Source organism: Corvus moneduloides, chromosome 2 (assembly GCF_009650955.1).
Source record: "Corvus moneduloides isolate bCorMon1 chromosome 2, bCorMon1.pri, whole genome shotgun sequence".
Taxonomy (NCBI): Eukaryota; Metazoa; Chordata; class Aves; order Passeriformes; family Corvidae; genus Corvus; species Corvus moneduloides.
In genome coordinates this window covers 41316224-41335208 of record NC_045477.1, presented here as the reverse complement: position 1 = coordinate 41335208, position 18985 = coordinate 41316224, and the positions used below count along the sequence as shown (strand labels likewise).

Here is an 18985-nt window from a genome sequence, read left to right as displayed (position 1 = left end):
ATACCTATATTAATTTGTTGAAATAGATTTATTTACTATCTCTTGTTAAGAAGGGATTAACAGTTGAAATTGTAAAACAAAATAGGTGCCCACTAATGACTCTTCTCTAAGAAGTAATATATTTTTTTAAAAATACTATGAAAAAGTTGATTTTTTTTTTGTCTATGTTCCAGTGAAATTTTTTATCTATCACAGAAATATGTCACATAACTTATTACAATCAAATTTGGATTTCAGAAAGTTTTATTTGGCCAAACAAGTCAAGTTTAATGAGGAACAACTTTACATTTTAATGCAATTCCTTGTTCTTTTCTTTTACATCACTGCCACCACTGGTCAATTTTGTACTTCATTGCTGCAGAAAAAACTCAGTTTTTTACCATGCTATGCCAGAAGACATCTCTGAAAGGATTTCTGGGCCCTCTAGCTATAGGGCATTCCCAAAAGAATATGCAGTGAACCATGAAAAGACACCTTTGTGCCATTCATATAAGCCGAAGAAAGCAAATGTACTTCCACAGTAGGAAATACTTTGGTGGGCATCTTGAGATGCTCTTGGAGTACATTAAAACTGTATTAAGCACTAGCAAGTAGCAGATCAATATAAAAATATGTCTGTAGACAGAGAAATAGAGAAAGGGTGACTTTGTTGTGCAGTCATAGTCATTGTGCTGAATGAGCTCTAATTTTCTGGAGGGGAAATTCGGTGTTGGAAAAATGCAATATATATATATGTTTTGTAATCAGAGCAAAGAAGGCTATCAGGATCATAGCCATTTTGAGGAGTCCCTATGAAATAGAACTGATGATACCAAGCTGTATGGTCAGCACTTACTGATTAACCAGTGCAGGGGTTCCTGGTATTGACTGGGAACTGCCCCTTAGCTGAGTAATGTGTAATGAAAGAAACTCAAAGCTTTTTCACTTTGTTTTGTCAGTCATCAGAGGAGATGGCATAGCTCAACTAAGATGTCCAGAATAAAATTGCTTTTGACTATCAAGTAAATGAGGTCTTGACTGTTTGGCAGAATTCTGAAATCAAATAGTTTAAAATTAAAACAAAAAATCTGAGGAGGCCTTTCAGTGGATACCAGCAATGGTGGTGACTGAAAGTATTTAAGATTTCCTGCTCAAGTCCTTCTCAACTCTTCTGGCGACTAATCTCCACTATGCACCTGACATGTCCCCTAAGGACAGCAGTGGTCAAAAACACTCTGACCTGATGCACTCAGGGGAGAATCTGTGCATTCACCCAGAATGAACCTTCATACAATGGTAGCAAGAAAGAGCTGGAGCAGCCAGGAGCGATGTTATGACCTTCTCTTTATGTTTCTAGATTCAGGAAGTAATCTTCAGAAAGCAGCTGAAGATTGAGAGCAATGCCTTCAAAGCATGGGAGATTATGTCTTGGATCTGTACCCTGCACAGCCACAGAAGACTTGCTAGGAATACAGACCCATAGCATGGAGTGGGAAGAAGGTATTAATTCTATTAATGACCTACAAATGTTGGACTCTTTATTCTTAAGAACTTAATGATGGTAATGAGAATGAGATCTTAGTTCCACTTCATAACAAAACAGATAATTTCTTTCTACCTTTTCATAATGCTCTATCAGAATTTCAACGACGATATTCTGAAACTTAATGTTCATCATAGCAGCCACGGTTTCTTCTTGTGCTCTCATCAGAGTTGGTCCAAAGATAACACCAAGGTTGGATACAGTCATTAGATTTTGCTGACTGTGCAATGATACCCTTTAAATGAACACAAACAATATGCGATTTAATTGCTGTGCTAAACTACAATTTTAACAGGCAAAAACTTGCTAAGACTACTACTTTTACAAGATCCCAAGTTCATGCCTCCCTTTTAAATAAGTTTTTAAAACTTTCACTTTCACTAGAGTTCAAATACAATGTAGTACAACTACTATATTTCCATTAAGGCTCTTATCCTGCATTAACTTCATGGATAATGAGTATGTCTTCCTAGAGTAGTATTTTGGTTCCTGATATACATGACAGGGAAAAGCAACTGTATTTGGAGTTCTACACAGAGAGATTCAGACCACCTAAAGCTCAGAAGTCTTAGGGCAAGCACCTATCTCTCTCCAATGATTACACAGGACCTTAAATACTTTTGACTGGATTGATTGAAAATGCTGTGTGGTAACAGAGGTCAACCACAAACCTTAGTTTTCATGTAAAGCAATGAAGCTTAGTTACTGAAAACATTTAATTTTCAATAGGATCTCTTTGTCAATAATAATAATAGTAATAATAAACACAGGATCAATGGATTCAGTGAAATTATTGTTTCTGTACAATATATAACATTAGATGATCATAATGACATCTAGCTTTAAAATATATTAACCTTTTACTTCTGTATATTCTGTTATCACTTACTTTACCTTTTCTGCTTTTTTTTTAAAGTAGAATTTAAAAACTAGGTTTTCCCAATAATTTATCAGATAGTTAAATCTCAATCAGTAATACTCAACACCCCTTTCCTCTCCTTACTACTAAGATTTGCCAAATAAAAACCATATCAAAACAGATCCTTTGAAACAACTGCCAGTGATTCCCCAGTCACAGCTGTCCTATTGCCTCATGTCTGATGAATATTATGCCAAAGTAAGATTTTAACATCACCTTAATGCCTAATTTTATTGAGTCTGTTACCAAATGGGACTTAGGCCCTGGTTTACATTTTCCTCTTCTGTCTCACTGCCATCTTCTACTATGGTCAAGCTGAGCATTTTTAGCCATTTCCTACACAATTAAAGTAACTCTTGCACCTTTTAAAATTAAGACATAGTAAAATCTATAAAACATTCCCATCATATTTGGGACAGGAAGATTTTAGCACCCCATTTACATCAAGAAGCAGGAGAAGTATAGGAAAGGGTTTTGTGTAAGAGGCAGCATCATTATAAACTGCAGGAAAACAAATGCCAATCTTCTTACAAGTTTCTTATACTACTTCAATAAGGTATCCCAAAACTTTCCAAAATGTTACCTCAGGCAGACACACTGGCAGAGATCATTACTTGGAAGCCATATCATGAAAATGACTCTTTTGTTAAAACACATTTTTAGCTTAATTTAACTTTCTCTGAAACAGATCTTATGTTTATCTTAGATGACTAAGGGTCTTTTGGGAAGTCCACTGGTATTTAAATGAAACTGGAATGTTGAATAACTCAGTTATAACTCTAGATATGCTAGAAAAAACTTAAAAAACCTCTCCCTTTGCAATGTTACTCTGCACGGTAACCGTAGAGGTCTGTTACACAAACATTAAAATCTTATAGTGTAAGAGAGAAGGTAGTGTTTGTCTGGTGTTTAGGTTTCCTTGGTTACAAATTTGGTAGCTTGGTTAATAAAAGAAATGGTGAATTTAATAACACTGCAACCAGAAAGGGCTTTCTACAAAGCATTTCAAAGGCTTGATTTCTTGCAAAAGAGAAAGAACCCAGGGCTGTAAATGGATCACTTTGATAGCCACTTTCCCCTGACCTACTCCTACTGGTGCTGAGCTACAGCACAGACACAAGCTAAGGTAATCATGCATTTCAGGTAGCTGTAGGGCATTCACTGAGGTGCTGTTGCTTTCTCCTCAAAATCTCTTTCTTTGATGTATCACCAGCAAATTTGTGATACTGCCAGACTGCAGACTCCCAACTACCTACCACAGAAAAGTATTGTGTTGTTAAATCATACCAAAGAATGATTCATTCTTTAGAGGAGACATAATTTGACTAGGTGTGTTTAAAAACCAAAAAATGAGTTACCCTCGTGAAAGTAACACCAAACTTGCCATGTTTGCCTAGCTACTGACTATGTATCCATGCAGTATCACCTCTCTGCAGGGTGCTTTTCAGGATTTGCCAGTTTTGTTTGTTTGTTTGTTTGTTTGTAGTATGATCTACATCCCACATCATCTAGATCCTATTTAAATTTACACAGGAACACAGGCTAGGAAAAGATGTAAAGACCCTATGAGTTAAACCAAGAAAAAATAATATTATCCTTATTTTAGAACCCAGAGCTACAATATTTTCACTTTTCTGCAAAAGCATTTATAAAGGAACTGAATAGCTAAAAGAAATACAGGGAAAGGAATAAACACTTTGAAATTGGATTTTCAACAAAAGAATGAAGAAAACAGGAGGTTGGATTTTTTTTTCCCCCCAAGTTTTCCTATTTTCATAAAATTAGGCACTTTACTTGCCATTTATTTGTTCCTTGAAAAATCTCCACACAGTGGTAGGAAAAAGATGAGGGAGGAAGATGGCTAATACACTCAAGACTAATTTTAAATTCAGTCTCATTAGAATTGCTAGCATAAACAACAGCTGGCAAATTATATGGAAATTAGAAGGGGTGAATTGAATGTTGGAAAGAAAAGTACTGAAGGCACTCAGTGTAAAACTAAGATTTTATCTATATGAAATGAGAATCATAACGAAGATGAGAAAAGCAAGAGTTAAAGAGAACAATTAAAGAAGGGAATACTACAGGTATGCTTTTCTTTGGAATTGCATCTGAGATCACACTGAGAATAGGGAGGCCAGGAAAAGAGGTCATGAAAGTAATGCTTGCCTTACAGTAATTCCACTGACAAATAAGTCAGTTCCTATGCTTCTATCTCTCTAATATTGGGGCTTCCAGACCAGCAGCTTTTACAAAATTGTTAATCCTTCACTAAATGCTTTCACTTGCCTGAGGGTTACAAGGGAGTAGGTATTGTATTTTTTAGTTAATTAAACACTTCCGTGAGTAAAGAAACTTATGAAACTTTTTTCCATCTGGTTCTCTGTGTCAGCCCAAGGATAACGAGAGGCAAGGTCTGCCTAATCAGGTTTTGCAACGAAAGCATTTACAGCAGCTTGCTATAATGTTAGTTCTCCAGGTGCTAATGACATAACGGGCTAAAGAAATTTTCAAAGTTCTCATTTCTATAACAGGAAGCAAAACTGCACTAGGTCCTACTGTAGACAGCTTATTGCAGCCTTATCAAGCTGTGATGAGAAAAGCAAAACACCTGGGACATAGTGAATTGAATGAAAACCACAAGGAGTCCTCTCATGTCTTCCACGTCTTAGTCACGTGAGCATTATCTGAACAACTACTGTTTCACTATTCACATTCCCAGATGACTGATAAATGTACTAAAAAGTATACAGCATCCTAAATCAGAAGGAATAATACGTATTAAAAAGTATTCAGCAAATACTAGTGAAAACTAACCAAAGATGTACAGAAACTTATACAAATAACATTTGATGCAGAAACAGGATGAAGTAAAATGCCGTAACAGTATGTAATCACAACTAGTGATACAGAGAGACATAAGAGAATAAAAACTTGTATTTTTTTATCTCCCAGCGCATGCCAAGTGTAATTCTGTAAAGACAAAAGGTTACCAATTTAAAGAAATGCCAAATCTTTTCCATCTAACAATTAAAAATCAAGGTAATATTAAGGGAGATTCAAAAGTGGGATATCTATATAGATATCAAAAATATAAATAATAATACTTAAAATTAGTGCTTTTGAGTGATACAACACTTCAGACTTGTTAGAGAGAAAAATAATATCAAACATGAAGAACAAGAATTATCATATTGTCTATCTCAGTCTGTCTCATTTCTAATCTATCTCATTCCTGAAACACTCTGGAACTTTGATACAGATTCAAACCAGCGTTTTCCATCAATCGTGGCACAGTTTTAGATGTTTCTTAAATTTATTTGGTTACAAATCCCTGTAGTAAGAACATGAATGAAAACATTGACTAGGTTTATTTTAGAAACCTAGTTGGCCATCTTGGTGACACTTTATGATGTTTTTATTTTGTTTCTACAGAGAATATTATTCCAGTTAAGTTGAACAGCATTTTAGAAATCAAATGTAATTTCAAGTGTCGTTGTTTCAACACAGAGAATGGATTAAGCAACACTGACAAATTTAAAACAGAAATGATATCTTACAACGATATCAAAGAGAAAAATAAAAGAATAATTACTTGACCAAGTGCTTAATAAGGATGTCCAGCATCTCTCTGTTCTTCTCTGGTAATTTATGCACAAGCGCATGCACCGCCTCAACTCTGTAGTTCTGATCATCTGACTCTATTGAACAGAAAACAAATTGTTGATAAATCAGAACATGTGCTAAGAAGTGACAACTAATGGCATCAGTGCCTGTATGCGAACACAAACATGCATTAAGAGAAGCCAAACAAAATCAGCTTTCAAATCATCAGGAAAATTTGATTATATTTATTAGACTGTGAAATCGGTATTTCAAGTATCGCCTAAAGCAATTCCTATCAATACTGGAGCCAACAAATTAATGGCAATATTGACCCGATGTGTCACTTCAGTGGAGTCTAAGATTTAATCTAAGAAATATAGATTAAAATAGCTAAAATTATTTCGTGTCTTTTATTCTTATCAAGACAAGAGAAAACAGAGAAATACATTCAAATTCGAAACTGAAGTCATTAGAAAAACAATCTCTGCTACCTTTGTATCCAATTACTCCATTTGTGAAAGGAGCTCATTTTTGCCCTTTCTGATTTCTCAAGGCAAGCTAGGAAAATAAAGGTCCCTGGATGAGAGGGATGAATGTTACAAAAGAATTATCAGCCTATATAAAACAAGCAAACATCTAAATGAGGGTTCAAAACTTCATGCAGAAGGCAGTCACACAGAACCACTAAAAAGATGAAAACAAACCACTGAATAGCTTCATCTAGTGTGACTTCTCTGTTTTGAGGGCTGTACCGCTGCATATTAGAGCAAGGAGAAAAGTAAAGATAGTGACTGAGGAGATTAGAGGTGAGAAACAATATTACTTTCATGAAAGTGTATTTATCATTTTACTTTTTACTTACTAACAGCAACAATGAAATCTTTGTGCAGCTTGAAAGTCATCAGTGGTTCTGAAAGACATCTGGGTGTAAAAAAACCAAAAAGGATATTTAAAACAGAATCAAAATCTAAGTTTTATGAGTGTGATTATGACAGCCCTCAACATCTGCACAATATTCTACTGGTCCTAGGAAATCCAATTCAGTGATGACTGATAACAAGTAGCATACAACTCAGTCATGTACACAGTCTGAAAATCAGTTTAATCTGGTGTCACCATGTAAGTTAATAAGGAAAATGTTACTTCAGCACAGAGCCTTAATGTTTCCTGTCTTACATATTGTAGGACAGGAATAAATACAGCTGCAGACATGGTATAGTGGGCTGCAGAAGCAACCTTTTGCCCAAGAAAGTCAAAAATACAATGAAATTTGGGACTGAAATTCTGATCTGAGAGATCTTAAAAGAGTCATTCTCTGAAAGGCAGACTGTGAGTTGCCTTACAGACAAACAGCTACTGCTTGCTAGCTCATGTCCTAATTTCACACACACAGTAGCTACAATGACTTGTGCTTCTGAAGATACATTATAAATTTCTTCAATCAAAGCCAGTCTTTTCAATGAAATGTACATGAGCATTCTGCTATAAACTCTAGGCATGTTTTCCAGGTTAATAGGGATTTCTGATGCTGCTCTTTGTTAGTGAATTGTTTAGGAAATCCAGATTTTTAGAAGGCACGGAACACCCACCATCTGGGCTGGACGCTTTTTATTATGTCTCTTTTGAACATTACATATTGCAATCCGAAAGTGTTATCTCAGAAGTACCATAATTTCTGAATATTCCGTCTCTTATCAGCAAAAATGACAGGAGGGATGTTTTATTTGCGAAGATATTAAGAGCATAAGATAAAAACCCATGCTTTTGCTGGGACTTTTATTCAACCATAATGTCATGAAATCTTATGGCATACAACTTAATGGATTTGCAAACAAAAGACTGAGCACAACATGCTTTGTGGTTAACACAAAAAATTTAAATAAAAACATGCAATTAATTGAATTTAGAACTATATAAGGCAGGATTAGCTTAAAAAGGTAGAAGGTATGTATTATTATACATAATCATGGGAATATTAAGCAGGATAATAAAATACTCAATTATTACCATAGCAATGGATACAAGAAATGTAATATGATATTAACAAGCCAAAGATTATTGGGCCAGAAAACGAATACTGAGACTGTGTGGGATCATACTTACCTGAGGTAGTTTTTTAGTCCACTTGTTATTGTTTTATTGTCCCAAAGTTCCATATCAATATCCATATCAGGAGGAGATTTAGGGGCTGGTAAAAATTTGAATTAGGATTTTGTTACAGTTTGACTAATGCATTAACCAGAAAAGTAGCAAAACAAAAGCTACTAGATCAGCCATTTAGCTCAACTGATTATTTATTAGCTAGACTAATCACCAATCTGATCAATTTAAATTTTTTCATCTCTGCCAAAGTACTAATAAAAATAAATTCAGTGCTCATGGTTAGTAACTGTAAACATTAACTATATGCACTGTATCAAAGGGTTAAGTAAGCCCAAATCCACAGAGAATTACCAATGCATTTGTCTTAGACATGCAAACACAGGCATCAGAGAGCTCAATTAGCAAGAAAAGTGGAAGACTGGAATGAATGTCTATTAAGCTAAGCCATGATGTGTTACGGAACTAAGCTTTGGAGAACTTCTGGAACAAGCCAAATACATATCAATAAATAGAACTTTAAAGCCAGAAGAAAAGCATTTTTATTAGTAATTTGCTCATGTGTAACATGCAGAAGTGAATACTAATGCACACAACCAACTACAGACGAATCACTCATTTTAAGAGTGAAAACAATTTAGTGGCAGTAAGTGCACACACAAAACTGTGAATATTATGACACACTCTTCTGAGCACAGCAGTTAAGGCAAAAGGGACCACAGCACACACTGCACACTGACAAAGGTTCACTTGACATACTTACAAAATATGGTATTCATCAGCTTTTGCACCTTGGAATTTACACCACCTATTCTGTACAGCCCCAGGATTGTAATACCTACATTGGGAAAACAAGTAAATGAAAATAATGCAAATAATGCAAATAATGAAAATATGGTTATTTCAATACATGCTGATGCTTCCTTGGTGTATGTTTTCAAAACATCTAAATGTATTTATGGAAGACTGTACCATTACATTGTTAAGTACTGCTTTACCCTACTGCACTCTCTTGTGGGATATTAAAAAAATTCATTCCACTGAGTCCACACCATACTATACATTATGCATAATTTTACATTAACAGAACCCTTCTGCATGGAAATGACCCATATTAGCAAACAACAAGGTGATGGCTAGAAAAAGTGTAAAATAAGACCCAAAAGCAGTCTTAAAACACATTACACACCAACAGGTTTATATTGCCTAGATGTCAGTGGAATTACTATGCATCTATGTTTGCTTAGACCATCATCCCTTTCAAATAAGATGTGATTGTCATTTATTTGAAAATAAAAATATATACTGTATACTGTTTTAACACATCAGTTGAGAATTTGTGTTGCCAGTTAAAATTGCCAGGCCTTTTTAAATAGCACAGATAATAATAACAAATAATGTTTCAAGAGTGACATTCAGAATACAGTATTTGATTATTTCAGTCATGATTATTTTATTATTTTTAACTGCTTTTTAAAATCAGCAGGACTTAAATGTCCTCCATTCTCCCCACTTCAAGCCTTACCATTTAAAAATTGTCTACTTTTCCTTTGAAAACAGCATTCCTAAATCTGATCTCACTTTGCTAACCTAGGTGTTTCGTTTCGAAACCCTCTCTGCCCCAGAAAATAATGCAAGCTCTGAGTCAGCAGTGATTCAACAATGGTAACATTGTTGGCTGAGAAACGGGGTTCATGTTGAGCTCAAAGTTGCACAGAGAGACCACTTTTGGATTAGAAGAGATCTGCACACTGACAGTTCAAGAAAAGGCTATCTTATTGTCTGGGAGATGATACAGCCATAACTCTCCATTTAAAACTTACTGTGAGTTGTAAGATACCACCTTATCAGGAGAGTGATTATTCCTCCCTTTTTTTACATTCCCACTATCAAAAATGAGCATTGCTAAACATTAAATGTTACTAAATATTAAAAAAACCTCAAAACCAATGTACAACATGAGTGAATAAAATGATAGGAGTTATACTCTGCAAAAAATCAGCTGTACCAGCAGAGAATGCTGATGTCACTTTTGGGTCTTCACACATCTGAAACCAAAGTTGGGAGCTGAGACTCCCTACAGTTGTATCACAGGAAAAGACAAGTCAGTGCACACAAATTAAAGACTAAAGATGTGTGCAATTGTCTATTAAGCTGTCTAATCAACAAGAAATTACAGAAAAAGTTTAAAAACCTCACTTAAATTATATGTTAAGAATTGTTGGAACTGGAGACAACAATTTTGAGTGTAAAGTACATAGATAAAATGTGAAAAGTCCAACCCAAATGATGGATGCCCTTCAAAGCACAGATGTAAAACATGTAGAATTAAAGAAGTAATATTTTAGAAAAAAAGTCATAGCAATCTAATACCTTATTTCTGATTTAATACACACCTCTTGTTTCTACAGCATGAATACATTTCCTCACGAAGTTGAAACCTGCTTCATTTAAGAACACTATAAAAAAAAAAGGGTAATTACTTTCCAACATCAATATACAAAATCTTCTGTTTAACTACATTCACACACTAGTCAAGGAGGGCTGATACACGGTTATCCATAACATTATGATATTTGTTGTGTAATAGGGTCTTTGTACATATATCCTTAGCATTCACAACCCAACTTTATGGTCATTCTGTACCATTAGAAGCTTAATATTCTACTGTCTTTCTCAGCAATCAGCAGCCTCTCTAAAAATACAGTTGGAAGCTGCTGAGCAAAATGCTTTTAAGAGTCCAGGACCTACATTATGACTAGAATATATCCATTGGTTTTAACCCAATAATATTCTTTGTTCCTTGCATATGCACATAATCACTCATAAAATGGTAATGTAAGAAAACAATCCTTGTTATTGAGTTTAATTAGTCATCTTATTTCAAATGAACGTATTTCTCATTAATGTTGCATCTTCAATGCCCACTGCTCTAACTACCTAAATAAAGATCTTTAAACAGCATACTTTAATTAACATCATTATTAATTGTTATTTGTTAGCATTAAAATAAATGCCATCATACAAAAGAACAGATATAGTGGCTTAAATTTCAGATTTTCAGAGTCTCAAATATACCTCCAATGAAGATGCATATCCAAATTTTACAAATCTCTTTCTCAGACATATTATTTAAATTATTTTTATATCTTTGTGTTAATATAATATGATGTTAATAACCAATGTGTTAATACAGTGTTAATACAATTATGCTTACAAATCTCACAGTACCCTTAAATACACTAGTTTTGTTACTCGGTGTATGTCTAATAGGTGCATATACACCTAAAACTATAAAGATGTGATGGACCAAGGCCAATTGTGTGAGGCTCTACAAGGCCAAGTGCTAGGTCCTGCACTTTGGGTCACAGCAACGCCAGGCAGTGCTACAGGCTGGGGGCAGGGGCTGCAAAACTGTCTGGTGGAAAAGGACCTGGGAGTGCTGTTTGGCAGCAGATGAACGCTAGACAGCAGTGTGCCCAGGTGGCCAAGAAGGCCAATGGCATCCTGGCCTGCATCAGCAGTGGTGTGGCCAGCAGGACCAGGGCAGTGACCGTCCCCCTGTACTCGGCACTGCTGAGGCCACACCTCCAATCCTGTGGTCAGTTCTGGGCCCCTCACTGCCAGAAAGACATTGAGGGGCTGGAGCGTGTCCAGAGAAGGGCACCGGAGCTGGGGAAGGGGCTGGAGCACAAGTCCTGTGAGGAGCAGCTGAGGGAGCTGGGGGTGTTTAGCCTGGAGAAAAGGAGGCTCAGGGGGACCTTATCACTCTCTAAAATTGCATGAAAGGAGGGTGTAGCACGGTGGGGATTGGCCTCTTCTCTCAAGTAACAAGCAATAGAACAAGAGGAAATAGCCTCAAGTTGTGCCAGGGGAAGTTTAGATATCCAAGAAAGTTATTTCACAGCAATAAAAATAAAATTAATCTCTTTCTCCCACACGCATATCAAGAAACTGTAACATTACAGAAATCTAGCTACATATGGTAACTCAACATAAAGAGCTTACTTTCTTCCTTCTTGCTAATTATGGCCGGCAGTGTGTATATCTGCAAGAAAAAAAAAAACAACCAAACAACAACAATGCAATAGGACAGTGTTTGTGCTTTACATCCTTTATTGCCATGTTTGTTAGTAGTTGCAACGTGCTATGTACTAGACTGCTGCTAGGGAAATTCCAATCCTGCCTTCCACCATCTCTTGACATTTACTGCTGCAGCACACAGCTGGGTTAACAGCTCTCTGCTACCATAATGCAACCAATGCATTAGAAATCAGACTTACTGAGTCCAAATGGGTTAAATTTCAAAACAGCTAGTGATTATAATTTCTGTACTGGTTCAGTCAAACAAGAAGCATGTAAAAACACTCATCTATTTCATAAAACTGATCAACCATTCTTTTCCTATCAGATACAGGTCTAACATCACCCTCACCCAGTGACTACTTTAAGAGTAGGGAAGAAAACTCAGACAAGCCTGTCTCTCAGTAGCTTTCAACACTTCTTTCTGCTGTCAGCAATGCCTTTTGAGATGGTACTAATTGTTTATTACTCCATGACACTGCACACTGCCCAAAAGATGGCTGTTCTTTACCATTGTAATAACTACCACTTCACATATGTTACCTGAACCATGGATCCTATTAGACAACATGCTATCATATTACTTTAATTATTATTACTTAAAATATCCTAACATAAAATAATGATATATAAACGTAGACTTATAATAATAGATCTTCTTTTCTACTTTGTACTTATCTTCACTATGTACTTGCATTAGTGTCTCACAAAGAAAAGAATTGTATTTGCTGGTATTGCAACAGAATATCTGACATGTATACTAGCTTCTTTTTTTAATATGTGAGCCAGAAAACTTTAAAATGAAAAGAAAATTTAAAAATATCCTTACTGGTTCCTTTCCATCCATAGCTTCAAGCCAAAGTTTTCGGTTGGATTCTGAAAAAGCTTGTAGTGTGATGATTCCAGGTCTGTCAGAAACACAGACATTCACTGAAGTTACTATTTTTCTCAAACAGTATCCAAATCCAGAATCCGAATGGATAGTGATGTGAAGTGAATATATAAAAGACAGGCAGAAGTTAGAGAAAGTTGATAGCTTCTGACATAACAGAATAATTTTGAGCTAGGTATAACACATGTCTGTTTTTTGAAAGTTTGCTAACAGCCATAAAATATTTTTAAAGAGAATAACTACAAAAGTCAGTCTACCATATTTTAACACAGAAATTAATTCAATATTTCTCTTTATTCCCAAGCTTGGAAAAAATACTCCCACAAAGTACTGTGTACCTATACCTTAAATACAGGAAAGCTGTTCTCATGTATCTCATATAATATCCAGGAGTAAGTGGAAAAAAAATGTAGAAAAAACCCCGTGCTACTATACATTTCTGAAAGCAATAGAAATTTGTACAGAATATGCTTATTAACAAGTATTTATAAAAATATTTATGATCTGTTTCTAAAAGGGTAGTGAGTTTTGCTACGCGTTCCATAAGAATCCATGTTGTATCTGAATGCAAACATAACGTAGTAAAGACAACACAAATGCTTTGTATTCAACTTAATTAAGAAAACCAGGTTTGAACAAAGAAGTATTAAGTCTTGAAAGCCTAGTTTGCCTGTATACAAATATACTGATAAACATGTGTTCCTATTATAGGTGTAATTATCATATATTGGTTGCAATTATTTTCAAATTCTTAATACAACGGAAACAAACCTCTCAAATACTTCAATATCAAAACAGAAACGTTTGTCAATTGAATCTGTCTTTCTTCTGATGCAAGATTTCAGCTTGAACATTTCTGGTGAGCTTGTGACAAGGCCATTCTACAAAACAAAATAAAATGAAATTAGCACAGGCAGTACGCTTATGCCCCTTGGCTGCATCTTAAATTTAACTGCATGAACAGTCCAAAGAACATGTCTTAACACAGGGTTTACAATTGTTTACGAATAGATACAATATTTGTTCTGTATATTAAGACTACAGTTAATAGTTTTCTGTCATATATTTGTTTTTAAATCATTATATTTCAGAAAATTCCCTAAATTCAAACCTTAAAAACACCTGTGTATATAACTTGATTACATGCATGTTAGGATGAAGATCATGTAATTCTGCCAACTCTCATACGCAGATAAAAAGATTTCTGAAGAATAAAATCAACTCCTAATTCTGACCACCGTGATCGTGAGACCTCACTGTAACATTGGCAAGGCTGACACAACTGGGGATTCTGAGGAATGGGAGGAAGCAAATGTCACTCCTGTCTTCAAAGAGAGCAAGGAGAAGGATATAGAATCATAGAACCTTTTAGGTTGGAAAAGGTCACAATTAAACCATCTACACATCTTTTAAATACCTCCAGGGTTGGTGACTCAACCACTTCTCCGGCAGATTGTTCCAATGGTTGACAACCTTTTTGGTGAACAAATTTTTTGTAATACCTACCTCCCCTAATGCAACTTGAGGCCATTTCCTCTCATCTTATGGGGAACTATAGGCCAGTCTGCATCACCTTTATCCCTGGGAAGGTCATGAAGTGAATAATCATGGAAAGCATTTCCAAACATTTAAAGGGCAGAAGGTGACTGGAAGCATTCAGCATGAATTTAATAAAGGAAAAATCACACAGGATCAACCTGACAGCCCTCTCCAATGTGATGGATGGCTCAGTGCATGATGGAAGAACAATGAATATTGTTTATCTCAACTTTAGCCAGGCTTTCGACACTACATCCTACTACATCCTCATAGATCAGTACAGGTGAAGTAGGGGCAATGTGGTGAGGTGGACTGAGAACTGCCTGAACTGCTGAGCTCACAGCAGAAGTCCAGCTGCAGCCAGGCACTAATGGTATGCCCAAGGGGTTAATACTGTTCAGCATGAATAGAAATAAGTCCAGGCACCAGGACAGGCTGAGGCTGACAGGATGGAGAGCAGCTTGGCAGAAAAGGAATTACAGGTTCTGGCAGGCAACAAGTTGATCATGAGCCGGCAATGTGACCTTGCTGTAAACCACCAGCCTCCTGGGATGCATCAGGCAGGGTACTGCCTGCAAGTGGAGGAAGGTGATCCTCACCCTGCATTCAGCACTGGTGAGGTACACTTGGAATGCTGTGTCCAGTGCTGGGCTCTCTGGTACGAGAGGCAGTGATGTGCTAGGGACAAGTCCAGGCTACCAAGGTCATTGAGGACTTAGGGCACAACTACCTGAAAGGAGGCTTTAGTGAGGTGGTCTCTTCTGCCATGTCTTAAGTGAAAGGACATGAGGGAGAAGCCTTAAGTTGTGCCAGGGGAGGCTCAGATTAGATATTAAAAATAAAATTTTCACTGAAAGGGTGGCCAGGCATTGGAGTAAGTTGCCCAGGGAGGTGGTGGAGTCACCATCTCTGGAAGTGTCCAAGAGGAGCCTGGATGTGGCACTTGGGGATATGGTTTAGGGGTGATTATGGTGGTGCTACACTGACGGTTGGACAGATGCTCTTGAAGGTCTCCTCCAATCTTGACGATCCTGTGATCTGTCATATGAGGAGAAGTTGAGAGAGCAGGGACTGTACGACCTGGAGAAGAGGGATCATATCAGTGACTGATCCTTATGGGAATACCTCATGGGAAGACGTAAAGAAGACTGAGTCAGATTCTTCCCAGTGGTGCCCAGTGGAAGGGCAAGAGGCAATGGGCACAAACACAAATACAAGTAATTCCATTTGAACTTAAGAGAAAGCTTTTTTATGGTGGTCAAACACTGGAACAGGTTGCTCATAGAGGGCTCTATCCCTGGAGATATCTAAAACCTGACTGGATCCAGACCTCACCAACCTGTTCTGGTTAACCCTGCATTGAGTTTATACTAGAGATATCCAGAGCCTCCTTCCAAACCTCATCCATTCTATGATTCTGTGCAAATGTGATAAATTTCCTATGCATTTACAATAACCACATTAGAGAAATTATTTAATATGTGGTTTAAATATGTTTTAAAAGAAATATTAAATATTTATCCATGCTATATATATAATACGTGCACTGCTTCATCAATGAAAACAGCCTTATGCTGATGCCTTTTCCTGGTCTTAAAATCAAGAGTCATACACGGTTAGAAGGGGAAAAGGGATTTTACCTTGGTATTTATTTTAAGGATCATTAGGTGCACATGTCCAGGTAGAATGCACCTCAGTGCACACCACAATGCACACCCCCAAAAGATCGGGTATAACATTATAGGTTTACTAATTAGCATATCTATCAAAGATTCCCCAATGAGAGGCTCGAGTGAGCCCTTCTCCTCGAGGAACCTTCCCCTGGATGGTTCTATCTTAGTTTACAGAATGTGTTCTGGAGAGGACTTTGGGGTCTGGGGCACACTATCCTCTACCTATGAAGCTTCTAAAATGTTTAGTCTCTCAGCTTGACAAGTCCAAGAATGTAGGCAAAAAGCACTAAGAATACAGAAGTTGTAAAAAGGTATAATAGAGGTATAAGAGAAAAGGCAAAAAATCATCATGGCATCAATGCTGTTTGCATTTTTTTCTTTTAGCAGTTCTTAAATGCTTAATATAAAAGATGGAATATACAGCTCATTTATGTGTTCATCTACGCGCAACTCACCACTTTTCCACCAGATTTTGTTTCAGCTATACTCATTGTAAAAGTTTTTGTTCCTTTGTCATAAGTGCAGTAATGTTTTACCCATGTAAATCCAAGGGGTCCTAGAGTGAAGAGAGATAGTATTAAAAGTAACAGTCATTTTATCACTATTATAGTTGGAATTAGGTAAGAGTAGAAAAATGAAACATAGCAGCACCCACATACAGCCTACTCATTATTTAATCTGAACATGTTTTTCAGGTATAATTTTCAAATATTGCGGCTTGATAAGGTTGCCCAACAAAGTTCCAGCAGACTGACTTTCTTTGGCAACTGGATGGGTAACAGCATTCTATTATGGTAACAAGGCAGGAAACAGGCAAGAACAAAACCTGAGGATTTTTCTGCCTAGAAAATACAGTTGTGACTTTATCAACCCAAGGGAAACCCAGCTCAGTATTAGATCCTTTCTCTTAGGGAAGCTTGGAAGTCTGGTATTAAATGCAGAAAACTGAATGAAGTCAGAAAGTGAGACTGTATTTTCATTTACTTTCAGAGTTCTTGTCAAAGGTAATAAATGCTTTTGGTAGTATCATAGAAAGGCTGTTCTTCTACAGGTTACCTTAAGGGAGTGGGTAAAATGGCACCAGCTCAGAGAGAGATTTAATCTTATGTAGTTAAACACTGACAGATTTCTATGAAAAAAAGCAAAGGAACTGTGCACTCTAAAACACATTGGTTTAGAGATGAGGGATAAAATGTAGGGTGGCAGAGGCAGTGCCTTCAGCAAGAAACATTGGCCTTTTATGCCTTGGAGGGAAGAGGTGGCTGTAACAGTGGTGCACAACTGACCATGTCCACAAAATGACACTTGCACATGTTCACAAAGTATACTGTACTGTACTTAGGGATTCACTTTTCTTCAATTTGGATAGCTATAGGTGAGATCTACAGCAATCCCCAAGTAAGTGGATGCATGCCTTATCCTGGAGAGGTCACATCATACTACCTCTTAATCCTACTCCAAGTATAGGACCTCTGATGCAGATGTTTTCACTGCTGGATTATTTGGGCACTGTTGTGAACCTTTAGTGAATCTAAACACAGAACCCTCTTGAGCTTAAGCTCAGTGGTATTTTAAACTTGGTTCACACTAATGCAGTTTAGATACAGGTATTTATAAAGTGTTCTTTTGCTGTGAGGACATGGACTGAATTCTCCCACAATTTCCAGAATTCTCTTTACATCCTAGAAGTACCGATAAGATCTCCCATATTTTCTGGAAGTTCACTGTAGCAAAGAGCAACACAAGTCTCCAGATTCTTCAATGAGAGTTACTCCTGAGAAAAACATGATAGTGATTTTTTCAAGCTACAGTATGTACAGACCTATCAATTCTTTTTAAAATGTGTTGTGGTTTAGGAATGGTATTCCCCAATTTAGTGTTCCTACCAAAACACGTCAAATCATGCACCACTCACTTCCTCCCCCATCCTTCCCCTCTCTCCCCTGCAGTGGGCTGGAGAGAAGAATTGGAGGCATAAAGGGTAAAGATCATGGGTTGAGATAAGAACAATTTACTGGAGACAGCAATGAAATAAGAAAACAAACAGCAGCAGCAACAACATTAATAACAGAGTGTACAAGAGGCAAATGAATCACACGTGAGTGCTCACCACATGGAAACACCTGACAATACCTGAGCGCTCCCTCCACCACCTTAGGGACCCAGAAGGGATCCCTTCCCCCATCCCCAAAAAATGATGAGAGATGGTCTTGAATGAGGACCTAGTCATGCCCAGCTCCTGCCTACTGCAAAAATTAACCCTGTCCTGTCTGGAACCAAGACAAAATGAAAGACCTCTGACTTTAAAAAAAAAAAAGTGCCTTAAGGGGTTTGTGTTTGGTTTTTTTTTTTTTTAATGTTAAAAAAATTAATTTTAAATTTTATTTAATTAAATAAAATGTGTTGAAAACAAACCTAGTAGTTTTACCATAGATACAAAGGCTTTGCCTTCTCAGTGTACCCACAAAGGTGGTGGTTATATGAGAGACTGCATCAGTCCTGTTAGTTGGATGTCAGGCAATCCAGAAATTTAACTGTGGAAATTTACATGGTCTGTTATGCTGACTTTGAGAAAGCTCTCCTATTGCCTGTGTTTTGGAAGAAAGTAAAGTCAGGAATTGAAAATTCAAATGGTTATGTACCCTCAGAAG

General features: G+C 36.7%; 1 protein-coding gene across 2 annotated transcripts in view; it reads right to left on the bottom strand.

The window, feature by feature from the left end:
• The window catches only part of ARHGAP42 (Rho GTPase activating protein 42), a 148594-nt gene that overhangs the window by 16769 nt on the left and 112840 nt on the right, over positions 1–18985 (bottom strand). For both annotated transcript variants that reach the window (XM_032099230.1, XM_032099231.1), the window contains 10 exons: positions 16790–16890; positions 13894–14003; positions 13060–13138; positions 12156–12195; positions 10544–10606; positions 8911–8985; positions 8151–8235; positions 6910–6968; positions 6037–6142; positions 1598–1757 (listed from right to left, as the gene is read on the bottom strand). In XM_032099230.1, the coding sequence (XP_031955121.1) occupies positions 1598–1757; positions 6037–6142; positions 6910–6968; positions 8151–8235; positions 8911–8985; positions 10544–10606; positions 12156–12195; positions 13060–13138; positions 13894–14003; positions 16790–16890 (878 nt within the window). The remainder of the gene's footprint in view (positions 1–1597; positions 1758–6036; positions 6143–6909; positions 6969–8150; positions 8236–8910; positions 8986–10543; positions 10607–12155; positions 12196–13059; positions 13139–13893; positions 14004–16789; positions 16891–18985) is intronic.